The 17,308-nt window shown below is 46.7% G+C and overlaps 1 protein-coding gene across 12 annotated transcripts in view; it reads left to right on the forward strand.

Moving 5' to 3' along the window:
• The window catches only part of TNRC18 (trinucleotide repeat containing 18), a 94,450-nt gene that overhangs the window by 68,656 nt on the left and 8,486 nt on the right, over positions 1-17,308 (forward strand). For 8 of the 12 annotated variants that reach the window (XM_043494236.1, XM_043494237.1, XM_038419844.2 and 5 more), the window contains 7 exons: positions 7,907-8,131; positions 11,358-11,800; positions 12,825-12,989; positions 14,095-14,236; positions 15,168-15,285; positions 15,783-15,858; positions 16,430-16,538. In XM_043494236.1, the coding sequence (XP_043350171.1) occupies positions 7,907-8,131; positions 11,358-11,800; positions 12,825-12,989; positions 14,095-14,236; positions 15,168-15,285; positions 15,783-15,858; positions 16,430-16,538 (1,278 nt within the window). The remainder of the gene's footprint in view (positions 1-7,906; positions 8,132-11,357; positions 11,801-12,824; positions 12,990-14,094; positions 14,237-15,167; positions 15,286-15,782; positions 15,859-16,429; positions 16,539-17,308) is intronic. The other 4 variants (XM_038419846.2, XM_038419848.2, XM_038419852.2 and 1 more) reach the window with 2 other exon arrangements.

Raw genomic sequence — 17,308 nt, forward strand, 5'->3', positions numbered from 1 at the left:
CTCCCTCTTTTCCTTGCTGCTGCTGCCACCACCATTATATTATTTTTAAAAATTTTTTATATTATTTTATTTGGCCTGGGCCTTGTAGAGGTTTGGAAGGAGCAGTTTGGTTTGGTTTATAATGGGATTCTGTTGTGTGGGTGTGTGACGTGATGTTTGTACTGCGATTTGGTATACCAAGCTTTATTAAACATATTGAGTTCATTTTTAACTAAACCTGTGTACCTTGTCTCTCTTGCTGTGTCTCTTATTAGGCGATTTAGAATGCCGCTTCCACTTCATCCCGCTCTGCCTACCCCTTTCCCCACTCCCACCAAGTAGAACTGGAATTAACATAGTCTTGAGCGCGCTCTATTATTCAAATATCCCTGATAGCATTGGCACTTGCTACGTTTTCCAGGATGAAACAAACATATGTTGTTCTCTCCCCCACCACCGCCCCGCTTTTAATTTCATTTATATTTTGCATAGGTTGTTCATTCTGGTTTTTTTTTCTAATAGAATCTTTTGAGGCAGACACTAAAATATTATTTATTTATTTATATTATTTATCTTTCCGCTTCAAAAGGCTTAGTGTATGGTCTACAATATTTAAAACTTAAGGATTTTTTTCTTCTATTTTATATTTATATATATTTACACACACACACACACACACACACACACACAGCACACATTTTTAGAGGAAAAAAATCTTTATGGGTTATACATTTTTCAGATCCTGTACTTTAACCCACAAACGCCTCAAGTATGTGGAAATTAGTGCACTGAATTTGATTTCGCTGGGGGATAGTTCTCTTCCCCACCCCAGCTCGAAAATATTTGGCTTATTGTCTGCCCGCCATTAGCTTTTAAGTGGGAAAAGAGGTCCCATGAAACTTTTCCTCAAGAGACACAAGGTGGTTTCTCTTTTAAAACACACTCATTAAATAATAATCATGGGGGGCAAAGTCATTTTAATGAGCCCTGGAATTTTGAAGCTCAAGTCCCAAAAGAAGGTAGCTCATCTGTATAGTTAAGTGAGGGAAATGTAGTTCCCAGTTGTTAACAGCAAAGTAATAAGGTAACAGAATGTTGTAAATTTGATTATAGTGTAGCAAAATCCTTATAGCCGTTAGTTTGTGTCAGAGAGCTGCTGATTGTTAGGGTTTTGTTTGGGTTTTTTAAGCTTTTGATCTGATTATCCTAACCTCTCCTCTCTTCTCTCCCCTAGACCCACCTTCCCAACAAAAACAAGTTACCCATTTTTAAGAATCAGAACACAACGTAAAAGCTAGAGAACATTAATTCAGTTGTGAAATGAGCTTGCTGATGCATTTAACAAAAAAGAAAACCCATAAGAAAGAACGAATGTTTCAGAGAAGAGACGTTTTATTCCTTAGAGAACCTGAAATGATCCAGTGTTGGTGGATTGCCTTTAAGGGCATGGGCTCTGTGTTTTCCATGAAGAATCGGACTTAGCTTTCATTCAGTTTTATGTCCCTTCCCTCCCCCACCCGCTTCTTAATATTTTTTTTTTTTTTTTTTTTTTTTTTTTGCTGCTGCTGCTGTTGGAAATTTTGAGGATATCAATCCCTTTTAGATGCCAAGTTCTTGAGGTTTATCTACCCAACTTGTTCCAGAAAAAGCAGATAGATAACTTGTCCAGAGACTTAAGAACCCAAACTGGCTGTGGGAATATTTTCAAGCAATTTATCTGTTTAAGATGTTTAAGATCCTGATTTCAGAGAGGGCAGGGAAATCTGGATTAAGGGTGGGAAGGAAATGGATTTAATTAAAAAAAAATCATTCTCTGGTGTCATTAGTGGTGGGAAGACAAAATGTAGAACATTGGGGAGGGAAAGGGAAGTTTGGTGGGGGAGGGAGGAGGGATTATTGATTCTGGGTTTCCTGCAAATGAATCTTTTCTTTGAAGCATTTCTCTAAGGGATATTTGGGTAATAGGATTTCTAATGGCTTTCCCTGATACTAAAACGATTAATAACCTCAGCTTTTCTGGAAGTGCTCGCTTTCTTCTTGCAGCTGCTTGGCCAATCCCTTCACCCCTGACCCCTATCCATGATGCTTTGAATGTCTGTATCGGTCTCTTGCATTTGCTCTCACGCTGCACTAAAGAAGCAAAGTGATTGGCTGGGAGTAGGGCAGACACTGCTCAGCGAGGGGTCACTAACCATGAACCTGAACCTTGACCATTGTTATGTAGGTAGGCAAAATACCTTTTCTTTATGTCATCTGTAAATCTGAGACATTTCGCTGTTAACCCCATTAATAATAACATTTAGACGTTTGCATTTTTTGGGTTATTTTAATTTGAAGATGATCAATGTCCACTTTGATTTCTCTGTTATGAAGAATCTTGCAAGGAAGCTTTGCTTGAGTGTGTATGTGTGCTGAGGACTCCAGAAAAGCCTTACAGTTGTAAAACTTCCTTATGGAAAATCTCTTTCTCCCAAGCAAAGGGAAGGACTGAGTAGGCAGGGTGTACCCAATATAGGAAGCTATACCACTTCCTGTAATGGTACTGTCCTTGTCTTAAAGGAATTCCTGGGGCCATGATCTAGAACCCACTGAAGTATTACCAAAACAAATCATACCAATTCCTTGGGATCAACTTCAGAGGTAGGTGATTAAATCCCACTGGTTTATTATGGGGTAACTTCTCCAGCTGAGAGGGAAGAATAGGGGAAAAAGGGGATGATTTTTAAAAAAAAAAAAACCAAAATCATAGAGGATTGGGAAATGTGTGTCTTTGGTAATGGAAAGTTCACAGTATTACCATCTCGATGACTTGCAAGGTTTTTATCTGGTTGTAGAAAGTTGACCACAGAAAGTTATGGTTTTTCTTTTGCTTTGTTTTTTTTTATGGGAGCATTATTTTTTCGTGGAAAGTAAACAGTGTCACTATATTCTGATGTGAGCAAATCTGATCTTGTGAGAAAATCTTCATTTGGTAACAACCATGTAAGAACTTTGCAAGCTGTCAAGATGGTAACACGGTGAACTTTCCAGGACCAAAGACCCCAATTTCCCTGTCCTTTATGATTTTTGTTTTCCTTATAAAAAGATCCTCTCTTTTTTCCTATTCTTCCCTCTCAGCTGGAGAAGTTTTACCCCATAATAAACCAGTGGGATTTAACCACAGGCCTCTGAAGTTGATCTTAAGGAATTGGATAATTTTTCTGGTGATGCAAATTATTTCTGGAGTCAGCAGCAGAACACTTGGAGGGGAAAAAAATCTTAAAAGAATGGGAGATTGTGTTTGACAAACTATGTGCAAATCTTATGAGAGAAATTTTTAAAAATAACGTCCAGAACTGGACAGTTCAATCCAATCTGAATGTGAAGGACCCAACAGCTGTCTAAAGTCTGCCTGCACTTAGCCTGCTTTGTACGCTGTAGGCCTGCTCGGCGTTATGACAAAAACATGCTATTTTTTTTTCAGTGTGAAATAAATTTTTGTCTAGTTTCACTCCCCTTTCTCCTCTGCCCATCCTCTCTACCCTCTTCCAAGTCTATCCTGTTACATCAATCTCTGCAAACTAAATAACATAACCAATTTCTGTCCATCATTAACAAAATCTATTCACTTACTGCTCTCCTAACAACAAGAAGCCAGGCTAATATAAATAAATATTAACAAAACCCCACGCTAGCTCAGTCATTTTGAAAGACTAAAGAACAAAGAGAGAGTTCAATTTTTCTCTTTATATATAAAAAAAAAAGTGTGGACACACAGGTTGAAATTTTTTTCCATAAAAGTATTTGGTAGCTCTAGTTTATTTGCCATTGATAGCATTTAACCATAAATTTGTGTGTGTGTATGTGTGCATGTAATATGCATCTGTGTATGAGTGTGTATATATATGTATACTTAAAAATTGTAGGTAAAGAGTTTTGGTCTTAGGTACATGCCGTTCTTTCCTTTGCAAAGTATTGGTTGGTTAACGGAGTTTGAGGAGAAAGTATGTTTTGAAAATGGTTTTTTTTCCGTCTTTGACCAGAGATCACTTTTTTCCAAAACGGTTTAAGGCCCTTATCCTGCAACAACTTATGTACTTTCTTTACTTTAAGTAGTCCCACTAAGTTCAATGGGAACACTTACACACTTCATGCGTGAGAGCAACACAGCCTAAATGTGCAAGCTACATTAATTTGGCTGCTGTGGGCCACCATAGCAGCATGTATACCGAGACGGCATGCTCAATATTTAATCGTAAAGTAACATTTGATTTTAGCTTTGAAGTGTTTGAGTTCCGAGAGTAGTTAAAAATACTTCTAATTTTTTCCTGTCCATGGAAAAAGTGAAGGGTGAGGGAGTTTGCAGGTTGTGAGAGAGGGATGGATATGTAGCAAAGAAATACACTGTATGAATGGTGGGAGTAGGGGACAGTGATGTTGGTGAAGGCTGTGAACATTTTAAAATGTATTTTCTGTTCTGAAGATTGAGTCTCTAGGGGTAAAATATGGGTGATCTTTTAAAATGCTTTGGGTACATATCTGCCATAGTCTTTCCACTGTATGACAAAATATATTTGAAGGAGTTTAAAATAACTGCCAGGTATATTGTTGTTATATCATGTATTTTCAGTAGCAGGGATAATGATCAGTTTCGTCATGGCTTTTAAATCTGTTTTACTTTAGTGCATTTGAAATACTGTAGTTGATTGAGACATTTTTATGGACTAGCATATGCTAAATGAATTGTTGGGCTTGCTGAAAGAGGAGCTTAAGCGTTAAATGAAAGTTGTTCCCTGAGCCCAGCAGAACTACTAGTTTCTTTTTATGATTTCAAGCTGGTGGCAGGCATTCTCCCTCCCCTCCTCCTCAACCAGATCTGTACAGCAGAACATGGTGGACTCATCCTAGCTATTCATCCTGCTAGATTCTGTTAGTTTGGGTGCAGCTGGTTGACTTCTTCCCGTTTTAAGTGTGGAGGCTTAGCTAGAATGATAGTCTGATGGCTGCCATTGTGGACAACTCACTGGAGATCAAAGTGGGGACCTGCAGATTTAAAAGTATGAGCTGCTACAGCTTGAGCTAGAGCTCTCAAGCTGTGTTCCAGATTCATTAGGTGTACCAGATTCATATCCACCACAGAGCAGGCATAGCGGGCACCTGTGCGGTACACTTACTAGTGGATTACAATAGCTGTCGGTAGGCGTTTCTTGTCCAGTGCTGAAATATTCGCCACCGCTTCTGCCGGGAAGAGTTATTAGAGCCAAGACTCTGAAAATGATAGCGCAAATGACTTAATTGTAACCACTTGGCAAATAAGTGTGTAAGCAGAACAGGTGCAGCCCCAATAACCAAGCTACTATGCAGTCCACCTGGAAATGGGCTGTGGATCAGACAGGACAGACTTTTGGGAAAATATTGAAAGATTTCTCCATTTTTCGCAACCCCTTGGGCTAGTAACTCTTCACTGGTTCAATGCTGTAGATTCAGAGATGGGTCAGGAGACTACTTTTTATCAGTTTCTGCTTGTGAGTTATCTAACATGTTAAACCCTTCAGGGAAATTCTATATCCCAGGGGTTGTGTAAGAGGGAAAAGGAAGGTAGGTAGGCTATGAAACGAGGCAGGGTCAAACACCAGTTTCCCTAATTTAAGGAAATCCAACAGACGGGGGAGGGGGAGGCATCAGCATTACAGCCATTTTAACAGAAATCTCTCCATCACATGGGCCTAAAGTACTAGACTCTGTACAACATCCAGGGCAAATTTCCACTATTGGAGTTTCTGTGGTAGATGGGCAATTGGCCAATGTACTAAACAGTGTGTAGTATGGAGGGGGGAAAGGGGGCATCTCTAGTTGACACATCTTTGGTGATCTCTGCTTTTCCTTTATTGCCCATGAAAATATCATGGGACCTGCAGGCTGGCATTTAGTCTGTGGAAATTTTTGCAAGGAGAGCAGGTCTCAGTTGATGAAGAAGAGTTGAGATTGCTGGTCAATGTCAAGATTTATAACTGTGTCCTTCTACACCATGTTAATGGGAGGGTCTCCAATGCAAGTCAACTCCCTGGCTCTCTTTATGTGGGTAACTTTTTTGTCTCACTGATCTGGATGCATTTTAATTTAAAAGTTGAACTGCAGAGGAATAGAAGTAGTGCCCCTTTCTGCTTGTTTCTGAGGGAGAAATAAAACTAGGAAGTGTTCTTATTTCACTCCCCCTTCCCCCCAAAATTCTTTTTGTCTTTACCTTGCGTGGCATTAATGTCAGAAATATCAGGTCCGGATTTCCCTGTTTTTGCTGGAGGAATGTAGAATTAATGGGATTTTGACACCACAAGAAAAAGACTGAGCAACTGAAAGGGGGAAGGAATTTTTAGTGATCTAAAATTCTTTGGTTTGTTAGTAGCCATTTAACTCTAACTCCTGACACATGCTCTCTCTGTGAAAAATTCAACTGGCACATTCAACTGGTGAGTAACAGAACTCCAGTAAAAACAGGGAAGGCAAACTGTTTTCTGGATTCCTGTTGTTTCTAAGATTAAAAAGCAAATCAAGGGGGGAAAAAATAACCTTTTGGGTTTTTTGGGGGTGGGGGGAGGAGGGGGTAACATTGAGACCATTTTTGTTTATATCATAAAGGGCACAAGTGGAAGGAAAAATGTTTTCCAGTTCAGTTCACCTTTGAAAGGGGATGATGGTTTGATTTCTAGGTTGGCAGTCTTTCAGAATGCAAAGATCTTGGCCTATAGACATTGATGGTGCAAATAACATTCCTATTACTGAAGGAAATTGGGCATTCTTGAGGATCCCAGTTCATTTCTCCTCTTAAACTAGAGCTCTTAAATAGGTTTGCCAGATCCATTTTGTTACAATTAACTATACAGAGATTTCTTTCTAACCAGTACCTACTGGATCACACATTCAGTAACTAATCGCCCTCAAGCTGCTTTACAGCCTGACTAGCAAGTATGTGCTACAGGGAAGAGTGGTGCACGCTTCTGAGTGTGCAATCCTCCCCTAACTCCCCCCCAACACACACCCCATCGAGTAAAGGATCAAAGCAAAATGCCCTCCATTTGAATCAGCCCAGGTGGTCTGTGTGCATAAAGATTTGTCCTGTTAAAGCTGGACTCATGCCTGCCTGCAGCTGATTCTGCATTACTGGGCTGGGCCTGAAGGGGCGTATGTTGAAAGTTTTATGCAGTGTGTTAGTGGAACACTTCTCATGCCCCTATCTCCAAAGCAATCTGCTGAAAATATTTCGCCTTAGTAACTGCCATTCTCTTCCCTTATGCCTCTCTCCATCCACAGTTATTTGTCTTAAGCATTCAAATTTCATTGCTCTTGATACCCCCCACCCCCATCCCTGCCTCTGTCTTGCCATCTCTGTCTTTGTCTCTGTCTTGCTCTGTATGTCTCTTCCCTCCCTTCCAGGGCACATGCTGATTTCTTGTATTCCCCTTCAGTGAAGGAAAGCTCTGTTGTTGTTACAGAGCCATTCCAGTGCAGTCACAAAGCAAAGGATTTCATTATGAAGAGGGAAAGGCAAAATGTAGTAATAAAATCTGAAAATCTTCACCTAAGTCTCTCTCTACCGCTTTTACCCCATATGGGTTCAGTTGTGGGGGGGGGTTGTTTGTTTTTTTGTTTTTTTTGACCGCACACTACTGTGTGCATCTGTTTGAACAAGGCTGGTATTACCAGGCAAGTCTTAGTAGGTGAGGAGTTGTACGCACTGTGACTACAAGCTCGCTCTTGTTTTCCATGGCCTAAGGTGTCTAGCTCAGTTTGGGTGGTTCTGCAGCGTAAGAGAGGACGCCGCAGGCTTTCAGTGATAGAAATCCTGGTGCTCTGTTTGCGGGGAAGCTGCAACCTGATGCACCAGGACTGAAGGATGGACAGTGGAAACCTGACTAGATTTGTAATGGGCTTCCTTTTTTCTGTGTGCTAGATTCTAGCTCTGAGGAAGAAGAAGAGGAGGAGGAAGCAGAGGACTATGGGATGGACAGCAACGACAGGCTTTCGTCCCCAGCTCTGGATGAGAGCGGTTTGGGACTGCTAGCAAGGTTTGCTGCTAGTGCTATGCCGAGCCCCATTGTCCCCCCTCCTCTTTCCATCATCCAGCTGGAGGCCAAGCAAAAAGCTAAGAAGAAAGAAGAGCGGCAGAGTCTGATGGGTAAGTCCCATGGGGAGGGGGCTGTTGGGTACAAGATGAAGAGAACTCATGGGAGTGGAGGGTCCCACCTGTGCTGAAGGTGTGGGGGGGACCTTTTGGCTGAGGAGCATGGGTGGAAATATTGGCTCAAGGTTTTCATTCAGTGATGGCTTCTAAAGAGAGGAAGCAGACACACCCCCCCCACTCCCCACCCCAGCCTCTCTCCCCCTATTTTAGACCCATACTGAAGCACCCATGTTGAGGATACTGGGGTTCTCTTACAGGACCACTGCCCCTGGAGAGCTTGGTGGTGGGCTCCAGTCCATCTGGTAGTGGCTGCTGGGCTAGTGTGCCCAGAAGTCATGGCTCTGCAGGGGAGGCACCAGCACAGAGGGATAGCAACCAACTGTGGTCAAGAGTAAACCTCACATTGCCTGGCAAAGTGCATCCAGTTGTTTGCTGCTGGTTGCCTGCATCAATGGCTTTCTTTGGGGCTTCTAAACTGACACTGCCTGGCTTCCCTTTGTTGGGGCCCCAGGATGTGTTGGATTGTCATCCTCTTCCCTCCCCCCACAACTCCGTGCGGAACACACGAGTGAAATGGTGCTACATTCTGACAGCCACTTGCCCCTTTGTGTGACAGTGCGAGGGGGCAGAGGAGGGGAAGCCTGTGTGGCTGTAATTAAGGCTGGGTCGGTGAGGTTTCCTGCAGAGTGCGTGTGGCAAGGAGCTGAGTTTGTGCCTGCTGGACAGGCCATGTTACCTCTGCTGTGTGCTGCAGTCTACACCTGATCCACAGTCTACTGAAGTCAATGGAAAGGCTCCTCTTGATTTCCATGGGCTGCGGAGAGCAGGTCCGCAGAGAGCTGGCCCCCGGCGTGGCTGTGGGATCGCAATGCAGGGCTGCCCCATTCAGATGCACACATGCTACCCCACTAACTTTTGAGCCCAAAGTGCCACCTCCCTGGGCAAGCAGCAAAGGTGACTGAAGGAAGCCCCCTGGTGGCAGCAGACCTTTTAGGCCTTGAAGCAGTGTTTCGCTGCCTGGATAGTGTGTCCTTCAGGGCACAGGGAGAGTGCAAGACTGGTGCGGGACAGAGGGGAAGTTGGAACAAGGAAAAATTCTGAGCCCCAGTTCACCTCCTCTCTGTTCCCAGGGAAGCTCTGAATGCAGTCAGCATGGGAGCCGCTCACGAATAATAGGGCTGTGTCCCACTAGCCAAAAGCTCTCTCCTCTTCTGCTTTCCTGGCGCTCAGCTCAGCCACGAGAACATGTGTTGCCTGGAGAGCCTGTCTCCCTGAGCTCTCTCCTGTCACTTTCCTGTCGTGGGGTTTAGTGGGGGGAGAGCCACAAAACAAGAAAGGAAGGAGGGAAAAAAAACTAAAAAGAAAAAAAAATGAAACAAGGCCACTTTATAGATGAGGAAACTGAGGCAGAGAAGTTATGTGATTTGTCCAAAGCCATAGAGGGTGTTGTTATTAGACTGGAACTGGGGAGCTCCTTATGCTGTCGTGCACTCAGATTGCTGGACATGTGTCTCTCTGTTCCTATGTCTGTCTGCTGCACTCTCTGTCTTCCGCGTTCATCTTTTCCTCCCCATGCACCATGCTGCAAAAGGTACCCCAGGGTGACATCTTTCTCAGGCAGCCAGCTCTACAAAGGTTCCATTTATAAACTCTTTTATTAATATTTATTAAATGATAATGGAATTTATGGCATGCTTCAGAATAGAAAATGATGTCTTCCCTGGGAGCCCCACTTATTTTAGCACCATTTCCATGCTATATTAGGCTTTTGCCAACTTGTTCCAATACCCTCCATGAAGAATTTATCACAACTGCTTCTCATAACCTGTCCCTCTTAAAACCCCGAGTGTCTAGAACTTGTCTAATTTTTATTAATAAAAAGGAGGGTTAATATCATAACTATGAACTGATTCTTCGTTTCACTCAGTACTTGCTTTGACTGACTTTGCCTTGCACTCTTCCTAAGCATGTTTGGAATGTCTCATTGAGGGAGAGGGGGAGGCAAAAAATTGTTTTTTAGCTAATGAAGGCTAAAGAGAGTGACTCACGCAAACATGAGGTAACTTTGATCCCAATTTCATGCCTTGGAGCATCATTGTTTGGTGTTTGTCAGAGAAGGAGAACTGGGGGAACTGATGACACTTCACTGGGGACTAGAGGTAGGGGTGAACTGTTCGTGTCAGGATGGGGAAGAACGATAGTCTCAAGGTTAGCATGTTATCTCAGGCCTCTGGAAACCTGGGGTCAATTCCCTGCTCTGCCACAGCCTTCCTGTGTGACCCTGAGCCAATCACCATAGTGTCTCCATGCCTCAGTTCCCCATCTGTACAGTGTGGGTAATAGCACTGCCTTATGTCACAGGAGAATGAATGCCTCAAAGGTTGTGAGGTGCTCGGATATTGCCATAATGGGGGCCAGAAAGGACCCCAGCCAGATCGTGTCTCAGGTCTCTGCTGTGGTACAGGGAAGAGGACAGCGGGTGGGGATTTCCATTTGCTAAGTGCAAGAGATCATTTACCTCTTCTGAACTTTACAGTGACTACTCGAGCCAATAAAAGGACCCCTCTGCTCTCACTGGCCAATCAGAAATCAACACTTGAAGCTGGGGTTTTTTAATTAATAAAACATTTCATCCTAACCCAACATAGCCAAGTGGATCTGTGTGAGGAGCCCAGCCATTAAGGGAGTCAGCCTTTGCCCCGCCGGAGGAGTTTCTGTTTTCTGTCAGCCACCAAACGCTTTCATACTGAGCCCGGTCTGTAACTTGTTAAAATGAGTGCAGGCTTTTCTGTGACTGAGAGGAAAAGTTAGGGGTGGTGAGGCATACCCCACAGGTAGCAGGCTGGGAAACGTGGATTGATGTGGCTCTTGGGAGGTAAGGAAGGGGGAGATGATGGGAATGGTCATAATTCTAAGCGATGCTGCATTGGTGGGTGCGGTGGGGGTTGTTCCTTACTCTTCGCTGCTCACAGTGTTCTCAGGGGGAACGACTGGAGAAGGAGAGATCTCCTCTTGCCCCCCGCCCCCTCTTGGGAGTTCACTTCTATTTCCTGGTGTGGCTCTGTGCAGTGAACTAGGGTGGATTTTCTTGGGGATTTTTGGCTATGCTCTGCGGAGCAAGTGTAAAGTCTGGCATCAAAGCCAGAGGATGCTGGATCAGACACAGCTCACTCACCCTTATTGAAGTGGTGAGTTGATGGTTCAACCCCCTTGTATTTAGGAACAGAGTTTGAATACACCGACTCGGAGAGTGAGATAAAGATCCGGAAGAAATCTCCCCCTGGGCTGCTGCGTGGGAAAAAGGGGCTGATGGAACAAGGCAATGCCACCCCCGTCCAGGCACCCAGCAACATGGACCCCAGCCCCGGGAGCACTGACAAAGCCAAAATGGGGGCAGAGAAAGGCCGGAAGCTGAAAAAATTCAAGCCCACCAAGGACCTGAGCTTCGAGTTCGGGCTGGAGGCGAGTGATGACGACTTGTGGAACAGGCGCCGGAGCGAGCGCATCTTCCTCCACGACGCCAGCACTTCCTCGTCCGTGCCAACGCCCAGCACACCAACGAGCTCCACCCCTCTTTCCAAGCCCAGCCGCTGCGGGAAGGGGGCACCGCTGAGTCCCAAAAAGGAGGGGAACAAAGGGAAGGAAAGGAAAGAGCTGAGCAAGGTAGGAGCTGCTTTGCTGGGATGGGGCATAGAGTCGGGGGCATGACTGACTTGCAGGGGAGTGGGGCTGGGAGGTTAATCCCATTGATCCAGGCACTTGGAAAGAGGTGAGTTTAATGGCCATCTCATCTCAGCAGCTGGTTGCTGCTGCATGGAAACACCCTCCTCACTGCCCATCAAGGAGCTTCCTTTATCCACTACTGCCCAGTTTAATGCTGCAGCAGGCTAGCTGCTCTTGCCTGACTATACCGGACCTTGGTTTAGGGATTCTGGGGGAGGTCCTGTCCCTGCTGAAGTGGTGGTAAAACTCTTGTTGACTTCAGTGGGGAAGGATGTAACCCTCAGGCTAGCCGTGCAATCCTTTCTCTGCCCCATTGTAAGAGTGGGGACTGGAAAATTCGCTCTGTCTCCACCATGGAAACCCTGTACTGCAGTCAGAGGGAAAACTCCGGTCTCACCCCCAAGTCTCCCCTGGTCTGGTCCCCTCTGCCTCCCTCGCCCATCACATGGCCTTTGAGGCGCTTTGCCTTTAGCACAGTGACATCCTAGATCCTCACGTTCTCTGGGAATAGCAGTGATCCCTTTCCAATCACGTGCTAACCAGTTTCTGAAGCATTAGGTTCCTTGGGCTCCAATTTTGCCCGTTCACCAGTTACTGGGGAGATTGGATTATGGGAAGAATTAGACAAGTTGTGACACGACATCAGCTAAGGTTCTTTTCCAGCAGTTCTGGAGGAAGAATTGGTCAGCGGGAGGTGCTGGCTGGGATAATGAAAAGCTCTCGCTGGAATGTGGATGCTGAACCCAGAGTGCCAGAGAGGCAGTGAGAGCCTTGATATAGTGCAAGAGTCTGGCAAGCTGCCCGCTTGGGCTCTGCCCCATTGTGGCTGGAGTCTTTACTCAGAGCTCTGTTCGAATATGAACTGCCGCGCTCCCCTTTGCTCCATCTTTCCCTTGTAACTGCCTAGTGAGCGTTACTGATCAAGCCTTTTTATGGGTGGGGGTTGTTTTGTATTTGCTTTTAGCAGAGGAAGAAGGGTAAAGAGGCCCCTTGCTGCTCCTCCTCCTCTACTATGTCTCCCCCTGGCATCTCCAGCTCCCCCTCCGATGCCCGGGTCAGCCTGGCCAACTCCCTGAGCTCCAACAAGAAGAGTAAAGCCAAGGTGAAAGCAAAGGAGGTGAAGAAAGAGGTGAGGGTTGACTCCACAGATTGAAGTCAGGTTGTAGCAAGACAGCTGGGTCTTTGCTTTCTTCCTGCCATATCTCATTGTGGGGGGGGGGGGGGAGACAGACAGACAGACACACCCTTTTGGGAGCTGGGACATTGGTAGCACTATAAAGTGTTCTCGCTAATGAGACTGGGGTAGGAAGGGTTGTACAGAAACACCCCTACGGGCAAGACAGACTTTATTTCTTTTAAGTTCTCCTCTTGTCAGGAAGCCTAAAGACTCAGATGAATGTAGAAGACTAGTCACCATCTAGTGACTCTTCTAGGTCCTGAGGGAAGGTACATCCAAGTGACAGTTCAGGGAGCTCAGGACTTGCCAATCAAATTCCACTTGTACCCCAGAAGAAGGTGGCCTTGTTAGGGCATCATTGAGGGGTGTTGCTGGACCAGTGGGCAGGAGTTCAAGACTCCTTGAATGGGAGTGATGACTGAACTGCCACCTTTCCCATGGAGTCCCTCCTCACCAGTTCCAGGTTATATGAGACACCGTCAGACTCTGCCACAGCAGCTGAAACACCATTCTTTCCGTTTCTCATCACAAGTATCGCAGGCCGGTCCTATGGCTGTCTGGTTCTATTCTGACAGACCTGGCACGTCACCATTTCTTTTAATGTCCAGGCAGGTCAAGAAATGCAACTAGAATGTATGAAAGGGCTCTCGGAGCCCTCATTCAGCTGACAACAGCAGTGGGGGATAAACACAGCAAATAAACAAAACAAAGAACTCCGTGAGCTACCAAAAGGCAACTGTCACTTTGGGTATGGCATTGGCAGGGCCTGCTGACTGCGGTGGTTCACACTGAGGCAGTCTGCATCCTAATTGCATTATGTCCTGGATGGCCAGGTTACTTACCCCGGGAGGGAGAATGGCGGGTGTGTAGTCGGGGCTGGTGCAGGGATGTTGCATTTTGGCCTCCCGACATGGAACCTTCCCTGTCTAATGGGGGTCACTTAGAAAGGAAACTGCAGAGCTGGGGAAGGTGGGTTTTAAAAACAGCTCCTAAGCCCTGAGGCTCGATACCAGATGTGGCCGAGGTTTCTGATGGACTCTTTTATTTCCCTCTCCAGAACCGAGGGAAGGGCGGCGCAGTTAGCAAGCTGATGGAAAGCATGGCAGCCGAAGAGGACTTTGAGCCCAATCAAGACAGTAGCTTCTCTGAGGACGAGAATCTCCCCCTGAGCATGCTTGTAGAGCGGGCGCCTACCCCAGGTGAGAGCCGGAGGCTGTAGTTGTCGGGGGTGGGGAAGCTTTTTCTAAACGCACATGGTGTTTTGGCAGCAATGGATGGGAGAGTTGGATGAGCTTTTCCCAGCTGGATAAAGAGCAGCCTGCCCAGTGTTATCCAGGGGATGCTGCTCCACTCTGATGAGGAACACAACTCTCATTCGGTGTGCCCCGAATCCCCCACAGGCCGGACCTGCCTTGCCCAGCAGTTGCAGGAGCGCTCCATCAGTCACTGGGGCGTGCTGTGCTTACAAGCCGTTGGTGCAAAGGACTGGGTCTCAGGAGGGCGCTGAGTTTTAATCCCCGTTTGAACCACTGACTAGTATTTTGGCCACCAGCAAGTCTCTTGATCTTCCTTGTGCCTCAGTCCTTGCAGCTGCAAAACTGGCCCAATAGCAGGGCTGCTTGGAGACTCAGGCGGGGTCTCTGCTCTGCATTCACCTGGGAATGAGATGATGATAATGCAAACCCCTCTCTTGAGTTATCTGCCTTCACCTGACTAGAGCCCAGGGATGGCTGGTTTTGTTCTGTGTGTTAGCCCCGACTTAGGATCCATGAGCCTCACAAGGGTCACTGCCAATAAAGAGCCGCCCACTTACTCCTTTAAAGCATCCCTACGGGTTTCTAGGTAAAGACCAATCTCTATGAGGTGCTGGGTTTTGGCTGGCCTATTGGTGTTGTTACTATATTACCAAAGTGCCTAGGGGCCCATTGCGCTCGGAGCTGTACAAAGAAAGACCGCCCTTGCCCCAAACAGCTGACAGTCTGTCTGAGGCCAGTGGGAGTGGCGGGTCTTGTTGAAAGCTGTGCAGTAGCCTATCCTGGTTCTTACTGGACCCTCATCTCGTGGGATCTGCCCCTTTCTGTTGTGTTGAATGGAGCCGCTAACTCCATGTCTCACTCCATGGTCCTCCAGCCCCCCGCTCCTGTATCATTGACAAAGATGAACTGAAGGACGGGTTGCGTGTCCTCATTCCCATGGATGACAAGCTGCTCTATGCCGGACACGTGAAGACTGTGCACTCACCTGACATGTGAGTAAAATGGCAGCCTCTCCCTGATGAGCCCTGCTATGACGGGGGGATAGCGCATGCTTTGGGGGCTCCCAGGGGCTGTATGGACACACAGTATTGCTGCCCTGTCCTTCGTGCACAGCTCCACCAGAGACCCAGCGGGGTCTGCTCAGTGCTTTCTGGGACCTGGTCTGTGATCCAACACAGCTGGATACTGGTGAGATGCAGATGTTTCTTGAGCGCTGCAAAGCTGGGGGCAGTAGCTGTGTTTGGCTGGGAGGAGGAATTTACCACAGTGAGCTACCCTAGTTTACCCGTGAATTCCTCAGCTGGAAGAATGCAGCCTCCCGTTAAACAGCCTTGGCTTAACTGCGGTTTTTGAGGTGGAAGATGATGGGGCTTGGAGAAGGTAGGATGTTGGGGAAGGAACTAAGCCCAGAGAAGGGTTATTGGGGCACAGTGGGTCCTTCTTGTTGAGCTTTGATATCTTGTGATGTCGTGGGGTCTTGTGTTTTCAGATACCGAGTCGTGGTGGAAGGGGAGAGGGGAAATCGTCCTCATATCTACTGTCTGGAGCAGCTTCTGCAGGAAGCAGTAAGTTGGGCCATTTTACTCTCCACAAGTGCAACGTGACTTTCATATCAGGGATGGGGGAGGCAAAAGGAAAATCCCTCCTTGTCCCGTGGGTAGTTGCAGGTTGCAGCGGTGCCCCCAAATCCTGCCCCGGGTGCCCCATCAACATGGAGCAGGTGCCAGACAGATCGTTTTGCATGCTTCGGCAAATGTAATTCCCTTCCTGGCATTGTGGATTCAGCTTCCCATCGCTGGCATTGGGCGAACGCACACCAGGGCCAGGGGCTTAACCCTGTCCTGCCAGGGACTGTAGGACTTTGAGTCTTCGGCGCTGTACTGCATTGTATCACGGGGAGGAATGTGACCCTTTCCTACAGAGGTCGCCCCTCTCCTGTTCTGCAGCCTTCAGCAGAGGCACTTTTGAATCCTGGGGGAGGAGGAAGTCCAGCTGGGCCTGGCTCAGTCTGAAGTCCTCCCTGAGGAGGTCTCGGCAGTATCTGTTGACAGCCAGTCTTCTGAAACACTAGTGTGGAGGACAGAATATCATGGAGGCCTCAGGCGGGTTAGTAAGTCGCTGTCCCACCCCAAACAGATTATTGACGTGAAGCCGCCCTCTGTGAGATTTCTGCCTGAAGGAACAAGAATTGCCGCCTACTGGAGCCAGCAGTACCGCTGCCTCTACCCAGGGACCGTGGTGAGAGGTAAGAGCATATCATGGCTGTCCCTCTTACGCTCACAAACCAGGGGTGTCTTAGCACAAAACTTCAGGAGAATCAGTGGAATAGTACAGTGCAGCCCCAAAGCCTGGAGTGATAGCCCTGCCAGGCCAGATTCCTTACTTGGAGTAGTGTCTGACTCTGCAAAGAACCCCATTGTGGTATGTAATCATCACAAGCTGCTTGCGCGCCAATATTACTGTTCACTTATGCTGGGATTTTCGCAGAGGCCTAAGGGAATTAGGTGCTTAAATACCATTGAAATTCAACAGAAGTCTGGGAGAGGGGGGATAAACAATTTCAAAAGCCCATAAATGAGATAGGAGCCTCAGTCCAGCTGACTTTCATTGGGGCGTAGGTGCCTAAGTCACATAGGTGCTTTTGAAAATTGTACCCTGAGTGCCTGACTCCATTCAGCCTCTTTGGAAATCGTAGCTGTAAAAAGTGCCTGGAAAGAGAGCAGTAGGAAGGGCTGTGAGCTGACTGCAAAGCACTTCCTGCTTCCCCACAATGCCCTGGTCACATGGTTTAATGTTGACTGGCCTGGAAAGTGGCCATAAATGGGACGTGGCCCTTGGAGTGCAAGAGGCACTAGCTGAAGAGAGCGTCAGAGGGGATTGCACATGACTAACAGACTGGGGAGACTGACACAAGGAGAGAGGGATGAAACAGTGATTCTTTATCTGGGAGGGAAGATGAATAAGTGGAGGCCTCTGATAGCCGAGGGCGGTTATAAAATCCAGTCAGAGATGGAT

The sequence above is a fragment of the Dermochelys coriacea genome, chromosome 10 (genome assembly GCF_009764565.3).
Source record: "Dermochelys coriacea isolate rDerCor1 chromosome 10, rDerCor1.pri.v4, whole genome shotgun sequence".
Lineage (NCBI taxonomy): Eukaryota > Metazoa > Chordata > Testudines > Dermochelyidae > Dermochelys > Dermochelys coriacea.